Source organism: Tenrec ecaudatus, chromosome X (genome assembly GCF_050624435.1).
Source record: "Tenrec ecaudatus isolate mTenEca1 chromosome X, mTenEca1.hap1, whole genome shotgun sequence".
NCBI classification, from domain to species: Eukaryota; Metazoa; Chordata; class Mammalia; order Afrosoricida; family Tenrecidae; genus Tenrec; species Tenrec ecaudatus.
In genome coordinates, this window is record NC_134548.1 from 55044070 (window position 1) to 55063384 (window position 19315).

At 48.0% G+C, this 19315-nt stretch overlaps 1 protein-coding gene across 3 annotated transcripts in view; it reads right to left on the minus strand.

Moving 5' to 3' along the window:
- Window positions 1–4214: 4214 nt before the first annotated feature.
- Window positions 4215–19315, minus strand: part of OTUD5 (OTU deubiquitinase 5) — a 30761-nt gene continuing 15660 nt past the window's right edge. Inside the window, exons 3-9 of one of the 3 annotated variants that reach the window (XM_075539449.1) lie at window positions 14070–14134; window positions 13826–13982; window positions 13581–13729; window positions 7503–7688; window positions 5781–5982; window positions 5579–5692; window positions 4215–5246 (exon numbers count right to left, since the gene is read on the minus strand). In XM_075539449.1, coding sequence (XP_075395564.1) covers window positions 5122–5246; window positions 5579–5692; window positions 5781–5982; window positions 7503–7688; window positions 13581–13729; window positions 13826–13982; window positions 14070–14134 — 998 coding nt within the window. In that variant the 3' untranslated portion in view covers window positions 4215–5121. Of the gene's footprint in view, window positions 5247–5578; window positions 5693–5780; window positions 5983–7484; window positions 7689–13580; window positions 13730–13825; window positions 13983–14069; window positions 14135–19315 lie in introns of all 3 variants that reach the window. The other 2 variants (XM_075539448.1, XM_075539447.1) reach the window with 2 other exon arrangements.

Consider the following 19315-nt stretch of genomic DNA (forward strand, 5'->3'; position numbering starts at 1 on the left):
GCTTCTGAGAAGGGGCACGCGCCGCCCGCGAGAGTCGCCCTGGGCGACGGCCCCGCCCTCTTGAGTTTGGTCAATCGGGACGCAGCACCTGCTGTACCCCAGCCAATAGGAGCTGGTCCTTATTTGCAAGCCACCCTCAATGTTTTAAGTACCCCTTTATGCAAATGTGCGCCTGATTCTTACATGGGGCGGGACCTGCATACAAAGGAGGGCGGCACGAGGTGGGATGCTTGCAGAGAAGGAACCGATTCTGGGAACCCTCCGGCAGCACCCGCTTTTGTTTGGGGTGTTAATCGGGGTTTTTTACACGTATACAAAAACTTTAAAACATCTCTCTGCGCAGCCCCCTTCCCTAGGAAGTTGGGTTTGTCACGGCCGCATTGACATGAATGCAGAGATGCTTCCATTCCTGGCTTCTAAAATCCAGGCCCGTCACAATGGGTGCTGCTCACCCAAGCTGAGCGTTCTAAGAGACTGGCAGCTACCACCTGGAACACTGAAGTAGGGGGCTCTGGAATATCCAGTTCAGGTGCTAAGGAGGGGTAACCAATACCCCTGAGCAGCACTGTCCAAAGGTAGCAGCATTCCCATGCCCCAGTGGGCGGGCTGGGGTGTTTGGGGATCCCTTAACTTTCGCTAGACCCGGCTAGACCCAGCTGTGGGCCCAACCAAAAGGAACCATGATGGCGGGTGGCAAGCCAGGGCAGAAGTGTGTTTCTGGATGAGTGCAGGGTCCAAGAAAGGTCCCTCCCCTAATCACGACTCTCAAAAACACTGCCATCAAGTTGATTCCAACTCATAGCGACCCTATAGGACACGGGGTAGAACTGCCCCTGTAGGTTTCAGAGACTCATAACTCTTTACTGGAGTGGAAAGCCTCATTGTTCTTCCGCTGATGGTGGTATAGAACTGCTGATCTTGCAACTAGCAGCCCAAGGTGTAACTCCTACACCACCAGGGCTCCTTTCCCTGTTACAAAGATGTGAAAACTAGCCCACCGGAGAGGTTCTCCACCCCATTGAGACAGGTATCCACACCAAAGGCACTGGATCCCAGGGCATGTCAGTGTTACTAGAAAATTGTAGAAACCTTTGTTAAAAAGACCAAAACGCGAAACTTTCCCCACTATACCCCCCCCACCTGTCTATACACTTCTGGTGATGTTTCCATCTCCCCAAACCTCCTGGAAATATCCTGCCCACTTCTATTGAAATGGCGGTTCGGGCATCCCTGAGGACTCAAATCGTGTTCCTCAAGTTTGGGAGGAAAAAAAGAAAAATAAAAGAAAAAAAAAGAGTTTGGGGGAAAAGGAAGTCTGAATGAGAAAGAGAAGGTGGATGGGATGAAATTCTGCTAGGACTGACTTACTACCCCCTCCAAGAAATGTGGTGACGGAGGCAAAAAATCACCGGTAAAACTTTCCTGACCTTTACCTTACCAACAATTTTCCATTTTCTTCAAACATCTTCGTAATAAGCTCTTGCAATCATTCTGTGTCCTTCAAGCAAATGTCAGGAGTACCCCGTTGGAGCTCTTTTTTGCCTTTAACTGGCCCAGCGGATCCCCTCGGAAGTGGTTTGGTCTGTTTTCTTAAGGCACTCTAAGGAGACGAAGACAAGTGTATTGCTGACAGAACTTGTCTGTAGCTATCCACTGAGCACTGACGTGTTGACACACACTTTGTTGAGGATGTCTGTGCATGGATGAGCTGGAGCCCTCGCCATACTTGACTGACCCTTATCAGATGTATGGGGTAGGATACGGGAGGCGCCCACTGCCTCACAGTCCACTGGGCTCAATAGCGACTCTCTATATAGTGTTTCCAAGGCTATAAATCTCGACAGGAGCAAAGAGGCTCATCTTTCTCTCAAGGAGCAGCTGGTGGGTTTGAACCACCGACCTTGTGATTAGCAGTCCAACACTTACTGGACAGCACTACCAGGGTCTTCAAAGGGTTTGTGAGAAAAACCCCATTTTCCCATGAGCGTTTGGAAACCCTCTCACAGACAGACATGCATGCCCTATTCATGTAAACGTGACAGACATGTGCATCACAGACTAACATATTCTGCCAGGTAGGCACGCTATCGGATAAAGTAATGTCCCAGAATGACACCTAGAAATGCTGCTGCTTGTAGCAGAGTCAGACACCCTTGGGCTGGTGCCGATGACAGGTACTTCAGGCTCGTGTACAGGGGGCATTACCATGTAACAATGATGTGGAAATGTCCTGTCAGGCACACTGACCCTATCTGTCACTACTAAGGCCTGGGCATCAGCAGACATGCACACAGAGACTTGGGCTGTCCAGAAATAGGAGACCCAGAGTCTGACTCTGGGAAATACAAGATGCTCCAGAGACAGGCATCCCAAAGACTAGGGGAGACACTGGAACCAGCCACAGACATGCATGTGCCATCGGACAGACAGCCTTGTCACTGAAACTGCCCAGAAATAGCACCCCGGAATCTGCCACAGGAATAAACAGAGACATATATACCCCATCAGATAGAAGCCACAGCAGCACTGTCATAGATGCACACTGTCTTGGGCAGACACAAACTGTCAAGAGTCCCCCAGTCGTGTGGACACACACACACACACACACACACACACACACACACACACACATATACACACACTGGAGATACCCCTAAGTGGATGCACGCCAACATTTGAAGACTTGGGGCTCACCAGCCACATGCTCAGACAATATCCCCCCCCAAAAAAGAGTAAATAACTTATGTGTATTAACTCCTCTTACTCACCTAACATTTTTTTTGGGGGGGGTGTCTATCGTAAGACTGGCAGAGCCTTGGTGGTGCATTGGTTAAGCACTCAGCTGCCCATCAGGTGTACAGTTTAAATCTGCCAGCTGCTCCACAGGAGAAAAATCCAACAGGCTGCTCCCTGAAAGATTCACAGCCCTGGAAACCCTCTGGGGCAGTTCTACTCTGTTCCACAGGGCCACCATGAATCAGAATGGACTTGATACCAACAGGCTTGGCTTTAGTTTTTTTATAAGGCCACCAGGCCCTCGGGGGGTGGGACGAGAGGAGATATCGGAGATAGGTTGCCCAGATATGTACATAGTATTGGAGAAGTAATGTATTTGTGAATGTATGAACGAGGTCACAAAGGCTTCTCAGGCGACCCTTTACCAGTCTTAAAAGTGTCTTTTATTAATTTTTGCTCCCAAAGATGGGCTAGGTCTTATTTTCAGGGGAGATCTTATTTTTTCCCTGAAGAATACAGTACACACTTTTAGAGACCTTACACTTCCTGTCTGCTCTGGCTGTGCTGCAGCCAACGGCGAGCTGTGTGGCAGTGCCCACCGCTACGGTCGAGTCACGGTAGCTTCAGGGGGCCTTATTTTTGGGGGGATGCCTTATATCTCAGTGAGGCAAAACTGTAAGTAGGTCTTATTTTAGGGGATCTCCAACTTTCGGGGAAACAGGCTAGGTATTACCATTTGCGCTTTCATAATGTGCCAGGCACTGTGCCTGGCCACCTATTACATTGTCTCCCAATGCCCACCACCAGAGCATGAAGCAGTGGGCAATACTGATGGGCAATGTCTAACTCGGGCAAACTGATCGGACCATAGTCAGGCAGCTAGTAAAAAGCCCCAGGTTTTGAAGCAACTCTCCCACATAGCCAAGTTTGACCCCAGACTCGCAGCTGGCCACTTTCATCATTTAATCACCGAGGCAGTGATGATCAAATAGGTGGCAGAGAACCGGGCAGGACATGGAAAAACAGATCTTGACTTGTTCCTCAGCTGCTAAAACCCAGTTGTTGCGGCCCACCCACTACTTCACTATGAGGTTGTCATTTATGCTTTTCCAACACACAAGAGCTAATGTGTATGGTACAAGAGGCAGGTGGAGAAGTTCTAGTTCGGACAGAAACTGCAGTTCCTACCCTCAGGGTGCTCCTAGTCCTTTGCCCCTGGCGCCCCCGAGGAAACCAAGTGGGCGGTGAGCATCTGCACCAATGCTATGGCAGGAGGGGCAGCAGACAAGGTGGAGTTTTCTTGGTGCCAAGAGGTCTGTCCAGATTTTACTAAGTGAACTCATCCTAACTTCAGGGCCCAAGGTGGGCCCTACCAGGTCACATTTGGGGCCTCTGAGGTCAAGTTAAGGCGGGTACCCATCTCTGCTTTTCTCCATAGGCCCACCCACCAACTGCCCCACATAGAACAGAGTCGCTCATGGGAAACTGACATTTGGTTTTATTGTGCCAAGGACGATACAGATGGCAGATCTTGTCAACACCTGCAGGACACAGGTGCCCCATCTGCTGAAACTGCTCCCACTCCCCACGCTCAAATCCTGGGTGGCGGCTATGATCCCCGAAGATGCCTCCCCCCACCCCGAGATTCCAAAGAGACTGGTGGTAGTGGGAGAAGCTAAAGGAATGCAGTGAGGCCAGCGTCTCATCGTCCACGGCCAGTCTGCTACGTGCTTCTCACCCCCAGCCCAGTTCCCGCAGCGCCCACACCTGTGTCCCCTCCACACACATAGCCTTCCTGTCCCCAAACCAGAGAGATGCCACCTTCGTAGAGCCAATGCTGTTGTCTACATCATTTTGGATTAGTTCGTTTTGTAAGATAAAAGTAAATTTTAATAAAGAAAAATTCAACATTGAAGGCTCAGACAATCTGGGGATACTGGGAAGGGGATTCCTTGCTTTTCTCTCCCACCTCCCTGGTATCATTTGGGGCAGAGGAACAGTTTTTCTCTGATCTTGAAAGGAATGAACAGTGAAATCTTTGCTCTGAGTGTCTCTCCTCTGGGGCTGCCTGGCTGCCAGGTGGTTTCTCTGTGTGCCTCTCACCTTCGTTCGGCACCCTTGCCCAAGTCCCCTGTGGAATGCAGGGAGGATGCTGTGCGGGGGGCAACAGGGCACATCAGCTGGCAGAGACGGTGGTGGCGGCAGCGATGAGAGGGGGCACAGGGGTGGGCCAGCCAGGGGGAAGTGAGAGCGAGGCAAAGGAGGGGCTCTCAAGAGGGCAACGGGAAGATGGCAACAGGGAAGAAAGCCAAAGAACGTGGGGGTGGCACCAAAGGGCAGGAGTGGTGGGGTTGGGAGCCGGCCTCCAGTCCCTGGGTGTCCACATCAACTCTTGTCTGGGGGCGGGTCTCTGAGCACTTTGTTTTTCTTCATACTGTCTAGGTATTCCTGCTGGGACACTGCCAGCACCGACGCTAGGATCTCATCATCGTCCCAGTCATTCAGACCTGCTGATCAAGAGGAAGGGGAGAAGGCGGGGTGAAGCAGGTGCTCTCTCCCCATCCTGGCTCTGGAGGAACCCGCTCCAGGCTCACACAGAGCAGGAGCTTTCCCCCCACCCCTCTGCTTGCAAGGCCCCTCTCACTCCTCACTCTAGTGAGAAGGCTCTCCCAGGCCTAAAATAGCTTTACTCCATTGCCTTTTGGGGTAGATATCTGAGGCTGAAAAATTCCCTCTCATTCCTTTTCTTAGAAAGATGGCCAATCACCAAAAGTCCCTCAGGATCTGCTTCTTCCTCCCCTCTGGCCCCAGCTCCCAGTCCCTGAGACAGAAGAGGCTTTACCAAAGGCGGAGGGGGACATCTGCTGAATGAGAGCCCGGCACTCCAGAGCAGGGTAGAGGGACACAAGAGGAGAGTTGGCCGGGTCGGCCCCTGCTGACAACTGGCTGCTTGTACCTGGAACAGATGGGCAGTTAAGAGGCAGAGGCAGGACCCAGGGAGCACCCCCTTAGCCCAATGCTCTATCTGTGAGCAAGTCACTAACCTGGTGCACAGGGTGAAGGAGGTTTGGCAAGAGCTAAGACAGTGCCCGGCGAAGGGGGTTTAATGCCCAGCTCAGCATGCAGCTCAGGGTTCTCAGGAGATGAGGCTGAACTCCGCTGCCGCGGGGACCGGTTGGTCCACTCCTCCAGGCCACTGGAGGCTGCAGCTGTGGCCGAACTGCACGTGGCGCTGGCTTTCCGGGGCTGGAATGGAACAAAGGAAAAGGAGGTAAGGGCCAACACCAGCCCTGACCCTCCTCTGCCCCATCCCAGAGTGCTCCCTCTCTCCCTCAAACCTCGACCTTTTTTGTCTCTTCAACATGTGTTGCAATCCTACCCCTGTACCTGGGAGCGCAATCCTGTTTGAGGACAGAGTTTTCTTTGTTGTTACTCAGAGCCATCACGTTTGCGATATAAAGAGCAGATTCGACACAGGAGCATGCTCGCACAGATGGGGGAAAGAAAGAGGCTACTCAGAGCTGGCCAAGGACCAGGGGAAGGCCGGACCACGGAATCCCAAACAAGGATCTTTCTCCAGAGAGAAAGCCTTCCAGTAAGATCAGGTACCCTGTATTTGGACTTTGAGCCTCCCAAACTGTGAGAAAATAAAATTTGCTTGTTAAAGCCATACACTTGTGGTATTTCTATCAGAGAAGCTCTAAGAAACAAGGTAGTCCCCATCACTCCAATGACAGAAAGGACAGGAGTTCCCACAGGGCAAAATATAAACTTTCTATTTAACCTTTCTCTCTCACCCCCCATAGCTAATCTGACAGTCCTGTTACCTCCACCTGCGAGCTACTTCCAGGATCCAAATCTTCTCACCACCCACACCACTCACTTGGACTGTGCAGCAGCCTTGCTGTCCCCTGGCTTCCACCCTCGCCCTCCAGATTCCGTTCTACACTCCGCAGCAGGAAGAAGCTTGTTAAGTCCAAACTCAGATCCTGGCCCTGCTCTGCAAAGAATCCTCCCAAAGGCTTTGTTCTCACTCAGTGAAAGTCTTCCCCACTGGATGGGCTCACAGCTAACCCTCTCACTTTCTGCAAAATTTTGCTCAAATCTCACCTGCTCAGAGGCCTACCCTGGCCATGTACTTAATATTGGGAACTCCAGCCCCGACACGCAGCCCTACCCATTCCTTTTACCCTGCTCTCCAAGCTTTACCTCCGGCCCACCTCAACTAACTGATTCGCTATGCTTGTGGTTCACGTTGTTCCCTTCTGGAAGAATGCAAGCGGCACAAGGACAACAAACTGGATCTGTCCCGATCACGGATTTACTCCATACACAGACCTTCAATCAATAGTTACTGAACTTAGTTAACTCGTGTCAATGCATAGCACTCCAAATCACATCTGTTCTGCTCCCTCTCCTGCCTAAAAACTCAAACTTCTTCTAGGAAGACTGCCCAGAGCCCCTTATCTCCACTGGCCTCCAAGCCAGGATGTAGGGCCCCAGCTATGTCTCTTTCTCTTTTTCTCAATAGGCAGGGGATCCCCAATGAGGGCAAACCGGGGCCTTCAATGAAAGCCTGTCTCCCTGAAGCTCTCCATCCCTCTTTGGTGTAACCACCAGCTGCCGCCCTATACCTTGCCCCATCCCTCCTTCACGCGTATCACTAACTGGTTCTGCACAAGTGCCAAGGCTTGACCAAGACTAAAGTCAAAATGAAGTTCAGGCAAGCAACAAGTCACACCACCTACCTGGGTGGGGCCACGGACCTGGCGGGCCTGTTTCTCCTGATCCCGGAGCCACTGCAAGTAGGATTCCCGAGCCACCTGCTCTTCAATGGCCTCATTGGTGGCCTCCCAGTCTGTGACCCGCTTCTTGTCTTCCAACATCTGCTGCTCGATCCATGACTCCTCGGATGTTTTTATGGCGTTTTTCATGAGGGATTGTTCTGCAAACTGCAAAGGGGAGAACAACAAAGATGTGAGGTGGCTGGCACTCTCAAACCATAGCCCAAAGCCAGGACAGTCTTGAAAAGGTGGGCTCACTAGGCCTACGACAACAGGGAGCCAGGCAGGCAGGTGCTCTGGATAAGCACTCCTCCCAGACAGCCTAGTCATTCCCAATTCCTACACTCAGAAGCACTGTTCCCACTCCCAAGAGGATTCCCCCAAGAAACTAAATGTGGGACAAAAGCCCCACAAATGGCTGAGTTTCACAATGCTCTCAGGGGAAGGAGACAAAACGCACCCTGAGAAGGCAGCTGTGTGTATGGAGCAGAAAGAACAAGTAAGTGCGCAAGGGAAGCAGTACTGGTGTGGGAGGGCAGAAGGGGGCAGTATCACTGTAGTACTTGTATAGAGTACTATTTTGGGGCTGAGTTATAATAGCATTTAAAAAAATAAAATAGAAAAGATCAGTATACAACCCAAGGAATGAGTGTAAGTACTGTTTCGGGCAACTTCTATTTAGACTATTTTTAATACCCCTACAGACCACTAAACTCACAAATACATATGGGCTAAGTAATGATGTCAAAATATAAGTTTTATATGTAAGTAGTAGTCATGAAAACATTCATACTTTATGTTGTAACAAGGCAAACAAAAAACACAGGCAAAAGGTCTAAACATATACCTTACCAAAGATAAGACAAAGATGGCAAACAGGCATAAGGTATTATCATGTTCTTAACCGAAAAACAAAACAAAAAGAAAAACCCAAACCCATAGCCATCAAGTCCATTCTGACTCCTAGTGAGTGACCTCAAAAAACAGCAGAAATTAATGCGGTGACGATTGTACAGTTCTTAATATAATTCAATGATTGAACTATTGAATTGCGAGATATGTAAATTATGTGCCAAGAAAACTGTTGGGGGGAAAGTATAAAAAGAACAGAGTAGAACTACTGCCCTCTAGGGTTTCCAAGGACTCTCACATCTTTTGCTCTTGGACCCGCCGGTAGGCTCGAACCAACCACTGACCTGGTTGGACACCAAGTGCTTAAACAAATGTACCAACAGGATGCCTTTCACTTGTTGCTCAAAAGAGAGAAAAAACAAGTCCAACAAACCCACCACCGAGTTGATTCTCTTACCAACCCTCTAAAGGGTTCATAAAGACTCAGTCTGTGGGTACAGACAGCATCCCTCATCTTTCTCCCATACAGCAGCTGGTGAGTTCTAACTGCTGACTTTATGGCTAGGTGCCCAACACTTAACCCACAGCATCACCAGAATCCCCCTTCACTGGTCATTCAGGCACTTCTAAATTAAAGCAGCAACGAGGGCGACGAAGCTCCTCGATGTTGACCAGTCCAGCTGCACAAGATGCAGGCAACAGACCGGAAACCCCCTCCACTACTGGCAGCGACGCGGACCGACCGCTACAGCCACGCTGGGAATGGTTGGGCAGCTCCTCAGATAATCAATCCAGTGATCTGAAAACTTGTACCCATACCAAACCTGCATACGACTCCATTGCAGCTTTATTCATCAGCCTCAGACACCGGAAACAACCAAGATGTCTTTCCATAGGTGAATGGGCAAACAACAAGCCATGGGATGTCCGCACAACAGAACACTATTCAGTAATGAAAGACCCATCCCAAAATTGGGGAACAGAAATGTACCATTAAAGTTACTGAACGCTTAACAGAAAGTTTTTGAAGAAGCTGATACCAAGGGCTCAAGCAGGAAGAAAATGTTTTGAAAATGATGGCAACATATGTTCAAATGTGTTTGGTACAATGGACGTATGGATTGTTATAAGAGTTGTAAGAGCAGGGGGGAGTGGGGAGGGAGGGGGAAAAAAGAGAACCTGATGCAAAGGGCTTAAGTGGAGAGCGAATGCTTTGAGAATGATTGGGGTGGGGAATGTATGGATGTACTTTATACAATTGATGTATGTGTATGTATAGATTGTGATAAGAGTTGTGTGAGTCCCTAATAAAATGTAAAAAAAGAAGAAAAAAAAAGAATGACGAGGGCAACAGATGTATAAGGATGCTTTGCTCAATTGATATATGTATGGATTGTGATAAGAGTTGTATGAGCCCCAATAAAAATATTTATTAATTAAAAAAAGGGTTGTAAGAGCCCCCGATAAAATGAGGTATTAATTAAAATCCTTGAAGTGCGTATTCCTAAGTGAAAGTCAGCCGGAGAAGGGCACACGTACTTTGTGACTGCAACTATAGGACACCTGGAAAAGGCAACGTGAATAAAAGGTTGGTGGTGGACCCCACCACTGCTGCGCAGGAGAAAGGGGTGGGGCGGTCTGCTTCAGTAAGTCCGGAAACCTCAAGGGGAAGTTCCGTACTGTCCTATGAGGTCACGATGAATCAGAACCAACTGCACAGCAAGATGTTGGGGTTTTCTTTTTTTGACAGAGATAGAAAAGAGCAGTGGTTCCCAGGGGTCATGGGGAAAGAGGAGGGCAGCATGGGTAGAAAAAAGGGTGATTTTAGGGTGGTGTGGCTACACGTACACCTCACTTTTAAACCAGCTCACTGACATTTTGCACCTACAATAAATCTTAATAATACATTTATAATATAAACTATTTATAATAAAGAAATCTAAATAATAAATCATTGTGAGCACTGATGACGGACATCTGGCAACAGGGAATGCTAAGGTGCTAGTGGGAGTACCACGGGCTGGGTCGTGGGTCCCATTGATTTGGCAGTTAATCCATATAGCGCTGATTTCCACCTAATGGTTTGGGCTTAGGAACCTAACCGTCAGGTTTTGTGTTTGCTTTAAAACAAAGGTTTGTGATAAGCCTGCATTAAACAAATTCATGCCATTTTTCCAATAAACAGCACATGCTCACTATGTCTCTGTCATATTTTGGCATTTCTTGAATTAGTTTACACTTTTTCATAGCTATTAAGCGTACAGTATAGCGGAAGCATACCTTTTGATATATACTGGGAAATAAAAGAAAATTCTTGTTTTGTTGTGCTACTTCCTTTATTGCAGTGGTCTGAAATCAAAGGTGCAATCTGAGGTGTGCCTGTATTTGGATTATAACTCAATGCAGAAAATATATACCCCCAAGTCCCTACTGAAACACTGCAGAAGACAGGCTTTCTCGTCCCCTAAATAATTACAGTCTCGGAAACCCACAGGAGGCAGCTCGACCCTGCCTTATAACATCACTGTAAATCAGAATGGACTCTGAGGCAGAGATACTAAATGATAAAAGCAAGTAATAAATGGAGAAGAGACTGTCTCATTTCTGCACAGAATTCAAGTCATTTATGCAGATCCTTTGCCCTTGAGGAAATAGCACATAACTCCCCACCCCTTAAGGGTGATTCCCTCAGCCTAATTTTCAAGGTCAGCATCAAGAATCATAAATTATGTTGACACAGTATCCTTTACTGAACATGGCACTTTACCACTGGGATCTTCCTCCCTAAAACTCCTAGTTCCAGTCTAATGGGGCGAGAACCAGATACATTTCAATACAGGGAAGTTTGTTAAGTTGTTGAACACAAAAGTTTTGGGGGAAATACAATACAGGGGGGCATCCTACAATAAACCCACGTGCCTCCAAACTGATAAAATATCAGCCAACTAAGATATTAATAGTGAACTGGAGGGAGACTGGGGGGAGGTTGGGGGTTGGAATTCTCTGTCCTGTCATCTCCATTCGTCTGTAAATGTAAAACCGTTCTTCAAAAAACGTTTATTACTAAGAAAACAAATGAATCAAAATTTCAAAAACCAAAATGATATAAGCTAAGAAACCACAAAAAGTCATGGAGGCTTTTAAATGAATAATGTTAACTGAACCGGACCAGTCTGAGAAAGCTATATACGTTAAGTGTTCCAATGGTAACATCTGCAAAAGGCAAAACTAGAGCAGGAGTAAACAAATCAGAAACGAAAACCAGAACAAGGCAAGGCTAAAACATAGTCACAGCCAAGGTGCCTGAAGAGACAAAAGGACTAAAAGTAATGTGGTATTAGCCAGGACAAAACACAGAGAAAGGTCATTTGAAAAAAACTGAGTAATTTATCAATACTGGCTCATTTGTGATATATACAGTTGGTGAGTTTCAAACTGCGGACCTTGTGGATCGCAGCCCAACTTGTAACCACTACGCCATCAGGGCTCCCCTGCCATGATAAAAAGGCCATGTGATGGCAATTAAGAGAGAAAACTGGACGTGGTGTATATAGAACTCTCTGTAGCCTCAGGAATTCCCCAAAATCTAAGACTTTTCTAAAATTAAAAGTTTAATTTTTAAAAGTTTCTGTAGAGAATGTACTGATATCAGGGTATGTTTTCCCTAAACATGGGAAACCTTTCTGTTGGTAGGAAGGGAGACTGGAATAGAAGACATCAAAATTCCAAGCAGACTTTATGAGAAAGAACTCATCTGTGTGATGGGAAAATGCATTTCATTCCCGGAGCACCTACTACACATCAGGTTCAATGTTCGACCCTTCCAGTACCAGCCATGTTCCTAGAGCAAAGGAGTCGCATCATCTGCCCTAGGTCCCCAGCATTCCAGGTCTCTCTGTAAGTTGGGAGAGGAATCCAAGAGGATGCCAAGATACACAGACCAACCCTGCCTTACTGTTCCCAAATTGCAATTCTGTCTACATGTTAACTCTCAAAACAGGTACAGCTCAGACAAGCAAACTGAGACCACAGAATGAGCCTTTAAAGTTTACCTAAACTACCTTCCTAATTTTGTACAGGGTACTCAAGGGAGACCCAGAGAGGGGAAAAGACATTTTTGTTTTAAATCATTTTATTGGGGGCTTACACAGCTCTCATCACAATACATATACATCCATCCATTGTGCCAAGCACATTTGTACATTTGTTGTCATCATCATCATTTTCAAAACATTTGCTTTATACCTGAGCCCTTGGCATCAGCTCCTATTTTTCCCTCCCTTAGGAACCCTTGATAATCTAGTTATTATTTTTTTCATGTCTTACACTGACCAATGTTTCCCTTCACCCACTTTTCTGTTGTTCATCCTTCAGGGAGGGGGTTATATGTAGTAGACCATTGTGATCGGTTCCTCCTTTCTCTCCCCCATCCCCGCTTTCCCCTTCCACTCCTGCTATCACTACTCTCATTATAGGTCCTGAGGGGTGTATCTGTCCTGGATTCCGTGTGTTTCCAGCTCCTATCTCTACCCATGTATATGTATAGCTCTGGTCTAGTCAGATTTGCAAGGTAGAACTGTAGTAATGATAGTGGGGGCAGGAAGCACTAAAGAACTAGAGGAAAGTTTTGTTTCATTGGTGCTGTACTACACCATGACTGGCTCGTCTCTTTCTTGTGACTCTTCTGTGATGTCCAATTGTCCACTGATGGGCTTTGGGTCTCCACTCTCCCCTCATTCACATTGATATGATTTTTTTGTTCTGGTCTTTGATGCCCGATGCCATCGACACCTCATGATCACACAGGCTGGTGTGATTCTTCCATGTGGACTTTGTTGCTTCTCAGCTAGATGGCCGCTTATTGATCTTCAGACCTTTAAGACCCCAGACGCTATTATCTTTTGATAGGCCGGCACCATCTGCTTTCTTCACCACATTTGCTATGCACCCACTTTGTCTTCAATGATTGTGTCGGGAAGGTGAGCATCACGGAATGGCACGTTATTAGAACAAAGTGTTCTTACAATGAGGGAGTACTTGAGTAGAGGTCCAATGTCCATCTGCTACCTTGATACTTAACATATAAATATATGTACATAGCTCTATTTCCCTATCATTATATATAAATATATTTATATATTTTTTTGAAGTAGGGAACTGAGACTCCAACAGAGGAGTTGCTACCCTGGGCCTGGAGACCCAACTTACCCCCGGTTTGAATGATGGTAGGCCCAACCCCACGCCAATGGTGGCCTTATTGGGATTCACCACCGAGTTGTAGTGGATATTCCGATGGTAGCTGACCCGGATGGGTTCATCCTCGTTTTGATGGATCCCATGGAATGTGTTGATGGGTTCTGCAGGGAGAGAGAATGAGGGAGTCTTTACAGTAGGCCCGCCGGGTAGGCTCATATAGGCACCATCAGTCTCTCACCGACCCACCAGAAAAGTACCTGTGCTGTATTGATACACCTCTACAGGGCGATTGTACATCTCTGCCATGGCCTGCATCTCAATGTGGTTGCCATGGCAGTTGTTTTTTCGCTTCCGGTTTATATAGGTGGTGAAGTCCTCTGTGACATAGTTGGAGAAGTAGTCTGCATTCTTCATCTGCAGAAAACACGGGCACATCAAGATCTGTGTGGAGAGGAGATCCTCCCGCCCTGCCCCTGCACCAAGGCCTCCGCAAGGGCTCACCAGATAGTCCATGCAGTGCTTTCGCACAACCTCGTGCATGTCCTGGTCACCATATACTTGGTCAGCTGTGGAACAAAAAACAAAAAGAAAAGGGGAGGCTACGCTTTGGAGCGGCCACCGGTGTAGTGTCCGGAGTCACAGAACACTCGAGTGCTGGGGAAGCCATGGAAATTCCCTTTCCCACCCCAAGGCCCAAGCAGTTCTTTCTCTAGTGGGATGGACTGAAGTCATGCAAAAGAGAGATAGGCAGGGAACAGTCTTGAAGAGAGTTCAGGTGAGAGACACAACCAGAGGCCTCTTGGACTAAATACCATTTAGGGCCTTCCCAGTCACCCAGACCAGCCAACAAACACTCTTACGGCTCAAAAATGGCCTCAAGCAACCTCGTTTCCAACCCCCTTTCATTCTCCACAGGAGGAAACAGACTCAGGGAGTTTTGAGCTTGCCCAAGGTCACACAGAAAGTCTATCTGACAGTCAATGCTGGAATTCCCTTTACCTGACTCCCAGCAGACAGTGTGGTCTTTGTACGTTATAAACGAAATAAAACCTCAGCTCTAAGCCTCATTCTGTCAGTCACTAATGAGCTGAGTGAGCAGAAGCAAATATTTTCAGTCTTTTTTCTTTTGCCTTATTTGTAAAGTGGGGAGCAGGTGGATAACTATGTGGCAGATCTCCTGTGTGATTTAAGACAGTACTGGGCATAAAGCAAGCAGCACTGGACTTGGAATGGGGTCGTCGTCACTCAGATTAGAGTCTCTTTCCCCACGGGAAGCCTGAATGAAGAAGAGTACTGCAAAGGACAAAGAGATGAGGAAAACCATTATTATTGTTTGCAAGAAACACATAGGACTTTTTTTTGGAGGGGGGCGGCAGGGACGGGGTGTGACCTTAAAAATGTCATGGAAATGCAAGGGGCTTAAGTGGAGAGCAAATTCCTTGAGAATGATTGGGGCAGGGAATGTATGGATGTGCTTTATACGACTGATGTATGTATATGTATGGATGGTTATAAGAGTTGTATGAGTCCCTAATAAAATGTAAAAAAAGAAAAGAGGAGAAAAAAATGATTGGGGCAAAGACTGTACAGATGTGCTTTATACAATTGATGTATGTATATGTATGAACTGTGATAAGAATTGTATGAGCCCCTGATAAATTGTTAAAATTAAAAAAAATGTCATGGAAAAGTAGAAATAAAGGATAATGGAATTTCCCCACAAACTTGTATTACCCAGAAAGGCAGTCTGCAGCCCAAAGGGTTCAGGAGTTGGGAGGTTCTGCTAAGGCGAGAGAAGGACCAGACTCGCTTAAGGATCCTCACTCATGACATTTCCTCTTTCTGAGATGCCCTTTCCTCCCTCCTGGGAAGCCTACTTGTCAAGTACCCATACATTCTTTAATATAGTTTCCCTTTCTCACCGACCAAGGGTACTTCTACTGCCCGATGTAGCAAAGGGTCCCACCTTCATTTGCTCAATCACTGGGCTGAGGGTAGCTCCCATTTATGTAAGTCCACCCCCAGTTCAGGCCTTCTGCTGAATGAATGGAAAGGCTGGGGAAGCCAGGGCAGTCTCCTCCCTGGGAAATTATGGTAGGCTTGGTTGGCTATCAAGCAAGACTGGTTTTGACCAGTGATGACATGGAGGGGATTTCCCTTTGTTTCCCCGGAGGGGAAAGATGAGTTCTCCCTAGGGCCCTGCGGAGGGGAGAAACACAGGTCAGCGCAGGCAACCAGACTCCAGCTTGCTCCCACGATCAGCGGTCTACCTAGCTAAAGGAAGTCTGAGGAATGTCCTCTCCTTCCCTCCCTGGAGGGTTCTGGGGGGTGAGCAAAGGCTGTTCAGAGACAGAAAAGGAAGCCGGTCTCCCCCAGCCTCTTGGAGGTACAGAACTGAAGGGGGAGAGGGGAGTGGAGATTGTGAAGGCGGGAAGGGAGAGCCCCTTCACTGATGTAAACAAGGATGTGGGTTCTGTGGCTACACTTAGCCCCACCCCCAGCGGCACTTCCAGCATGTCACGTGTCCAGTGCACAGGCTGGGGCCCCCTTACTGCCGCCTTTCTTAGAAGCCAGGACCACAGAGCCCACTGTGGCTGCCCAAGTTGCCTGAGGAGCTATTTCTGCAAGCTGAGCTTGGGGCTCCGGGGAAGCAGTGCTGTCAGCAACTGCAGTAAACAGGAACTAAAAATGGGAGTGAAGGGGTTAAACAGGCGTCAGCCTGCCAGGCCCGGGGAGAAACACTGAAGTGTTGGTGAAAATCTCTATCCTAAAGAAGGGTCAACCGTCATTTCCAGACCTGGGAGATGTATCTGCCCAAGTTAGATCCCAAATGCAGAACAACAGAGAAGAGACAATGAGATAAGGGAGGGAGTCAGGGGGAAAATCCCACATCCTGCTCACTGACACCTGTGCCTCTCCTCTTGGACTGAGCATCAAACCTGACAGCAAGGCTCTGCTGCCTCCTAGCTGTCAGACACTGAACAAAACCCTTAACCCCTCTGGCTCTCAATACAGCAGGGAGAGCAAACTCCTCCTCTTCCAACAGGAAGACTACAAGGGGAAGGGGTCCAACACAGGAGAGGCCTAGTATGCGCTCAAGAAACTGGAGCTATGTTAGTCATAAGGATGAGGACCCCTCCAGAGTCCCAGCCACCCACAGGCCAGCCTCTATGTGGCCAGGAGCACTTAGTGAGTCCTTCCTCATATTTGCTGCATTTCCACTGCCCATAAAGGAGCCCTAGAGGCGCTCTAGGTTAGGTGTCGGGCTGCTAACCACAAAGACAGCTGCGTAAACTCACCAGCAATGCCATGCGGGCCAGAGGAGACTGTCTGATCAAGCTGCAGTCTTGGAATCCTTACAGAGGGTTGCTAGGAGTCAGACTCGAGTCAACGGCATTGAGTTTGGTTTGGGGTTTTCTACAGGCCAAAGAAAGGCCCAAAGGCTGGGCTCAGGCCATCCCTCCTCTTGCTGCCCATCCTCAGGGCAAACCCTTACTGAATCCAAAGGCCTACAAGCCCTATGCGTCCTTAGCTTGAAACGTTAGCAATCTGATATTAAGATTACTAACACAGGCTTTCTCACACAGGGGGCCCCAACTGTGGGAAAGCTATGACACTTCCCTACCCCTCTGTAAAATATCACCTCTCAATTCTCAGATGCCACTGATTAGTAGTACAGTGCATATGTATTTAATTACAGCATTTTTTCAGCGGGGGGCACCAAGCTAATAGGATATACTCTAATTTGGGGATCATGAATGGTGTTAACAGTACCTCCCCAATAAAGGGGATGAGGTGCCGTTTTATTCAATGCTGTATGTAAGGTAGGGAAAGCACCCAGCCTCGGGCTAAGAACAAAGCAAGCACTTAGTAAGGATTTGCTTTCGTCCAGAAAGCCCTCCTCCTCTTTGAAGGTTGGACTTCCCTGTGTGTGGACCCAAGATAGGGGGAAAGGAGGGCCGGTGGATCTAGAGGTAGGGGAATTCAGAGAACTTGTTTTGATAGAAACCGAAACTTCTCCTCTTGCTGACTCTGCACTTGTGAGTAATCTGCACCTGCTCTCTCCTCCCAGACCCCAGCTGGAAAGGGGTCCCCACCTCTGTTCCCAACCCAAATAGGGATGAGCAATCCTCAGTACAAACTACCCCAAGTTTTACCAAGGACTTGCCATGCTCCAACTCAAGTTGATTCTCACAAAACCATGCCACTTTGCTCCCCCCCCACCCCAAAAACAAACCATCCCACTTTTCCCAAGAGGGATACTGAGCTACAGGAATGTGCCACAGCTGGCCCAAAGTGACCCATTTGGGACAGGGTGAATGCAGCCACTGGCAACTTTAGCCCATGAAAAGCCTAATCCCACAACCAGAGCATCTGCCATGGGGCAGGATTGGTTCTGAGTAAAAAAAATCCTTTCTCAAGCCTTTCCTAGCTAGGATAGGGAGTAAAGGTGAAGACATGGTTTTTAAAGGGTTAACTGGTGACTTTAAGCGCTACTGGTCCCAGAGGCCATTATCAACCACCCTTCTATCCAGCCATCATTTAAGCTGCATGACTCCTTAGGGGCCGTGTCAGATCCTGTCTGCCTCAGTTTCTCCATAAGTATAAACAGAAATGAGCTGGAGCCCTGGGAAGGCCTGGGAACAGGTGGCGACAACAGACAGCAGGAACTGTATTCCCCCTTCCTTGGGCCTTAGAGGTCAGCAGGAACCTTAACCCACACCATACTTTTTTCCTGTCTCCAAGCATAAAGACAAAAGCATAGGGATGTCTAAGGCTAGAGTCAGCACACCTGGCCCAAGATGTTCTCTGGGACCAAACATCCCACAAAAAAACACACAAAAGAGAACGATCTGATTTGATGTGTTAATATCCTTGCTTGAGTGGGCAAGATGTGAGGCTATATAAACTGAGGAACTCCTGTACCCATTCCTACCCAATGCCCATGATGTGTCCTTCTGCGTGTCATAGCCAATAGCTCCAATAGACTTGCCTCAACATCTTCTGCTGCCCGGAGCAAGGTGCTCCACACCTCTGTAATGCTGCCTCCTAACATATCATCAGCATTTACCTAGTAGCTACATGGAGAAACAAAACAGGGGACCCTGAACTACCGTTATAAAGGAATTTAAGTACAGGGCTCTACCACTTACTTTACAAGTATCTGGAAACTGCCTCTATGCACCATCTCCCCCCCCCCCCCCGCCCAGTTGTTTAGTCTGTCACCTAAAACAACTATAGCAAATTCAGCTAAGGAGAGGAGAGGAAAGGAAGCTTCGTGCCTGCAGGGAACCTAAAAAGGAACTACATCTGTTTCAGGGAGAGGCAGTAACCTGGTCTTTCTCCCCACTCCCCTCCTGCTCCAGTGGGAACAATGGCCCTGCTGAGTAGACGAGTCAAGAAAAAGACCTCCCCTGCTTGTCAAGTAACTGTGGTTGTGACCTGGCCCATGGCCCCAACTACCACACCCTTCATAGGGAGTTGGTTCAGGGAAAGCAGAACTCAGTCTCCTTGACGGCCTGGTCTATGGAGATATCTAGCTTTTTTTGCTCAAGGATCCCCACTGCTTGGATGGAAAAACTGAGAGAGACAGAGCAGAGAGTGGCCAAAAAGCTAGTGTACAAGAAATGGTCCATGGGAATGCTCTTCTTCTATGCCCTGGTTCAACCACAAACATCTAGATTCTGACACTGCTATGTGAATTAGACAGGGTTCTTGCTTTCTTGGGCAGCCACATTTTCTGTTTA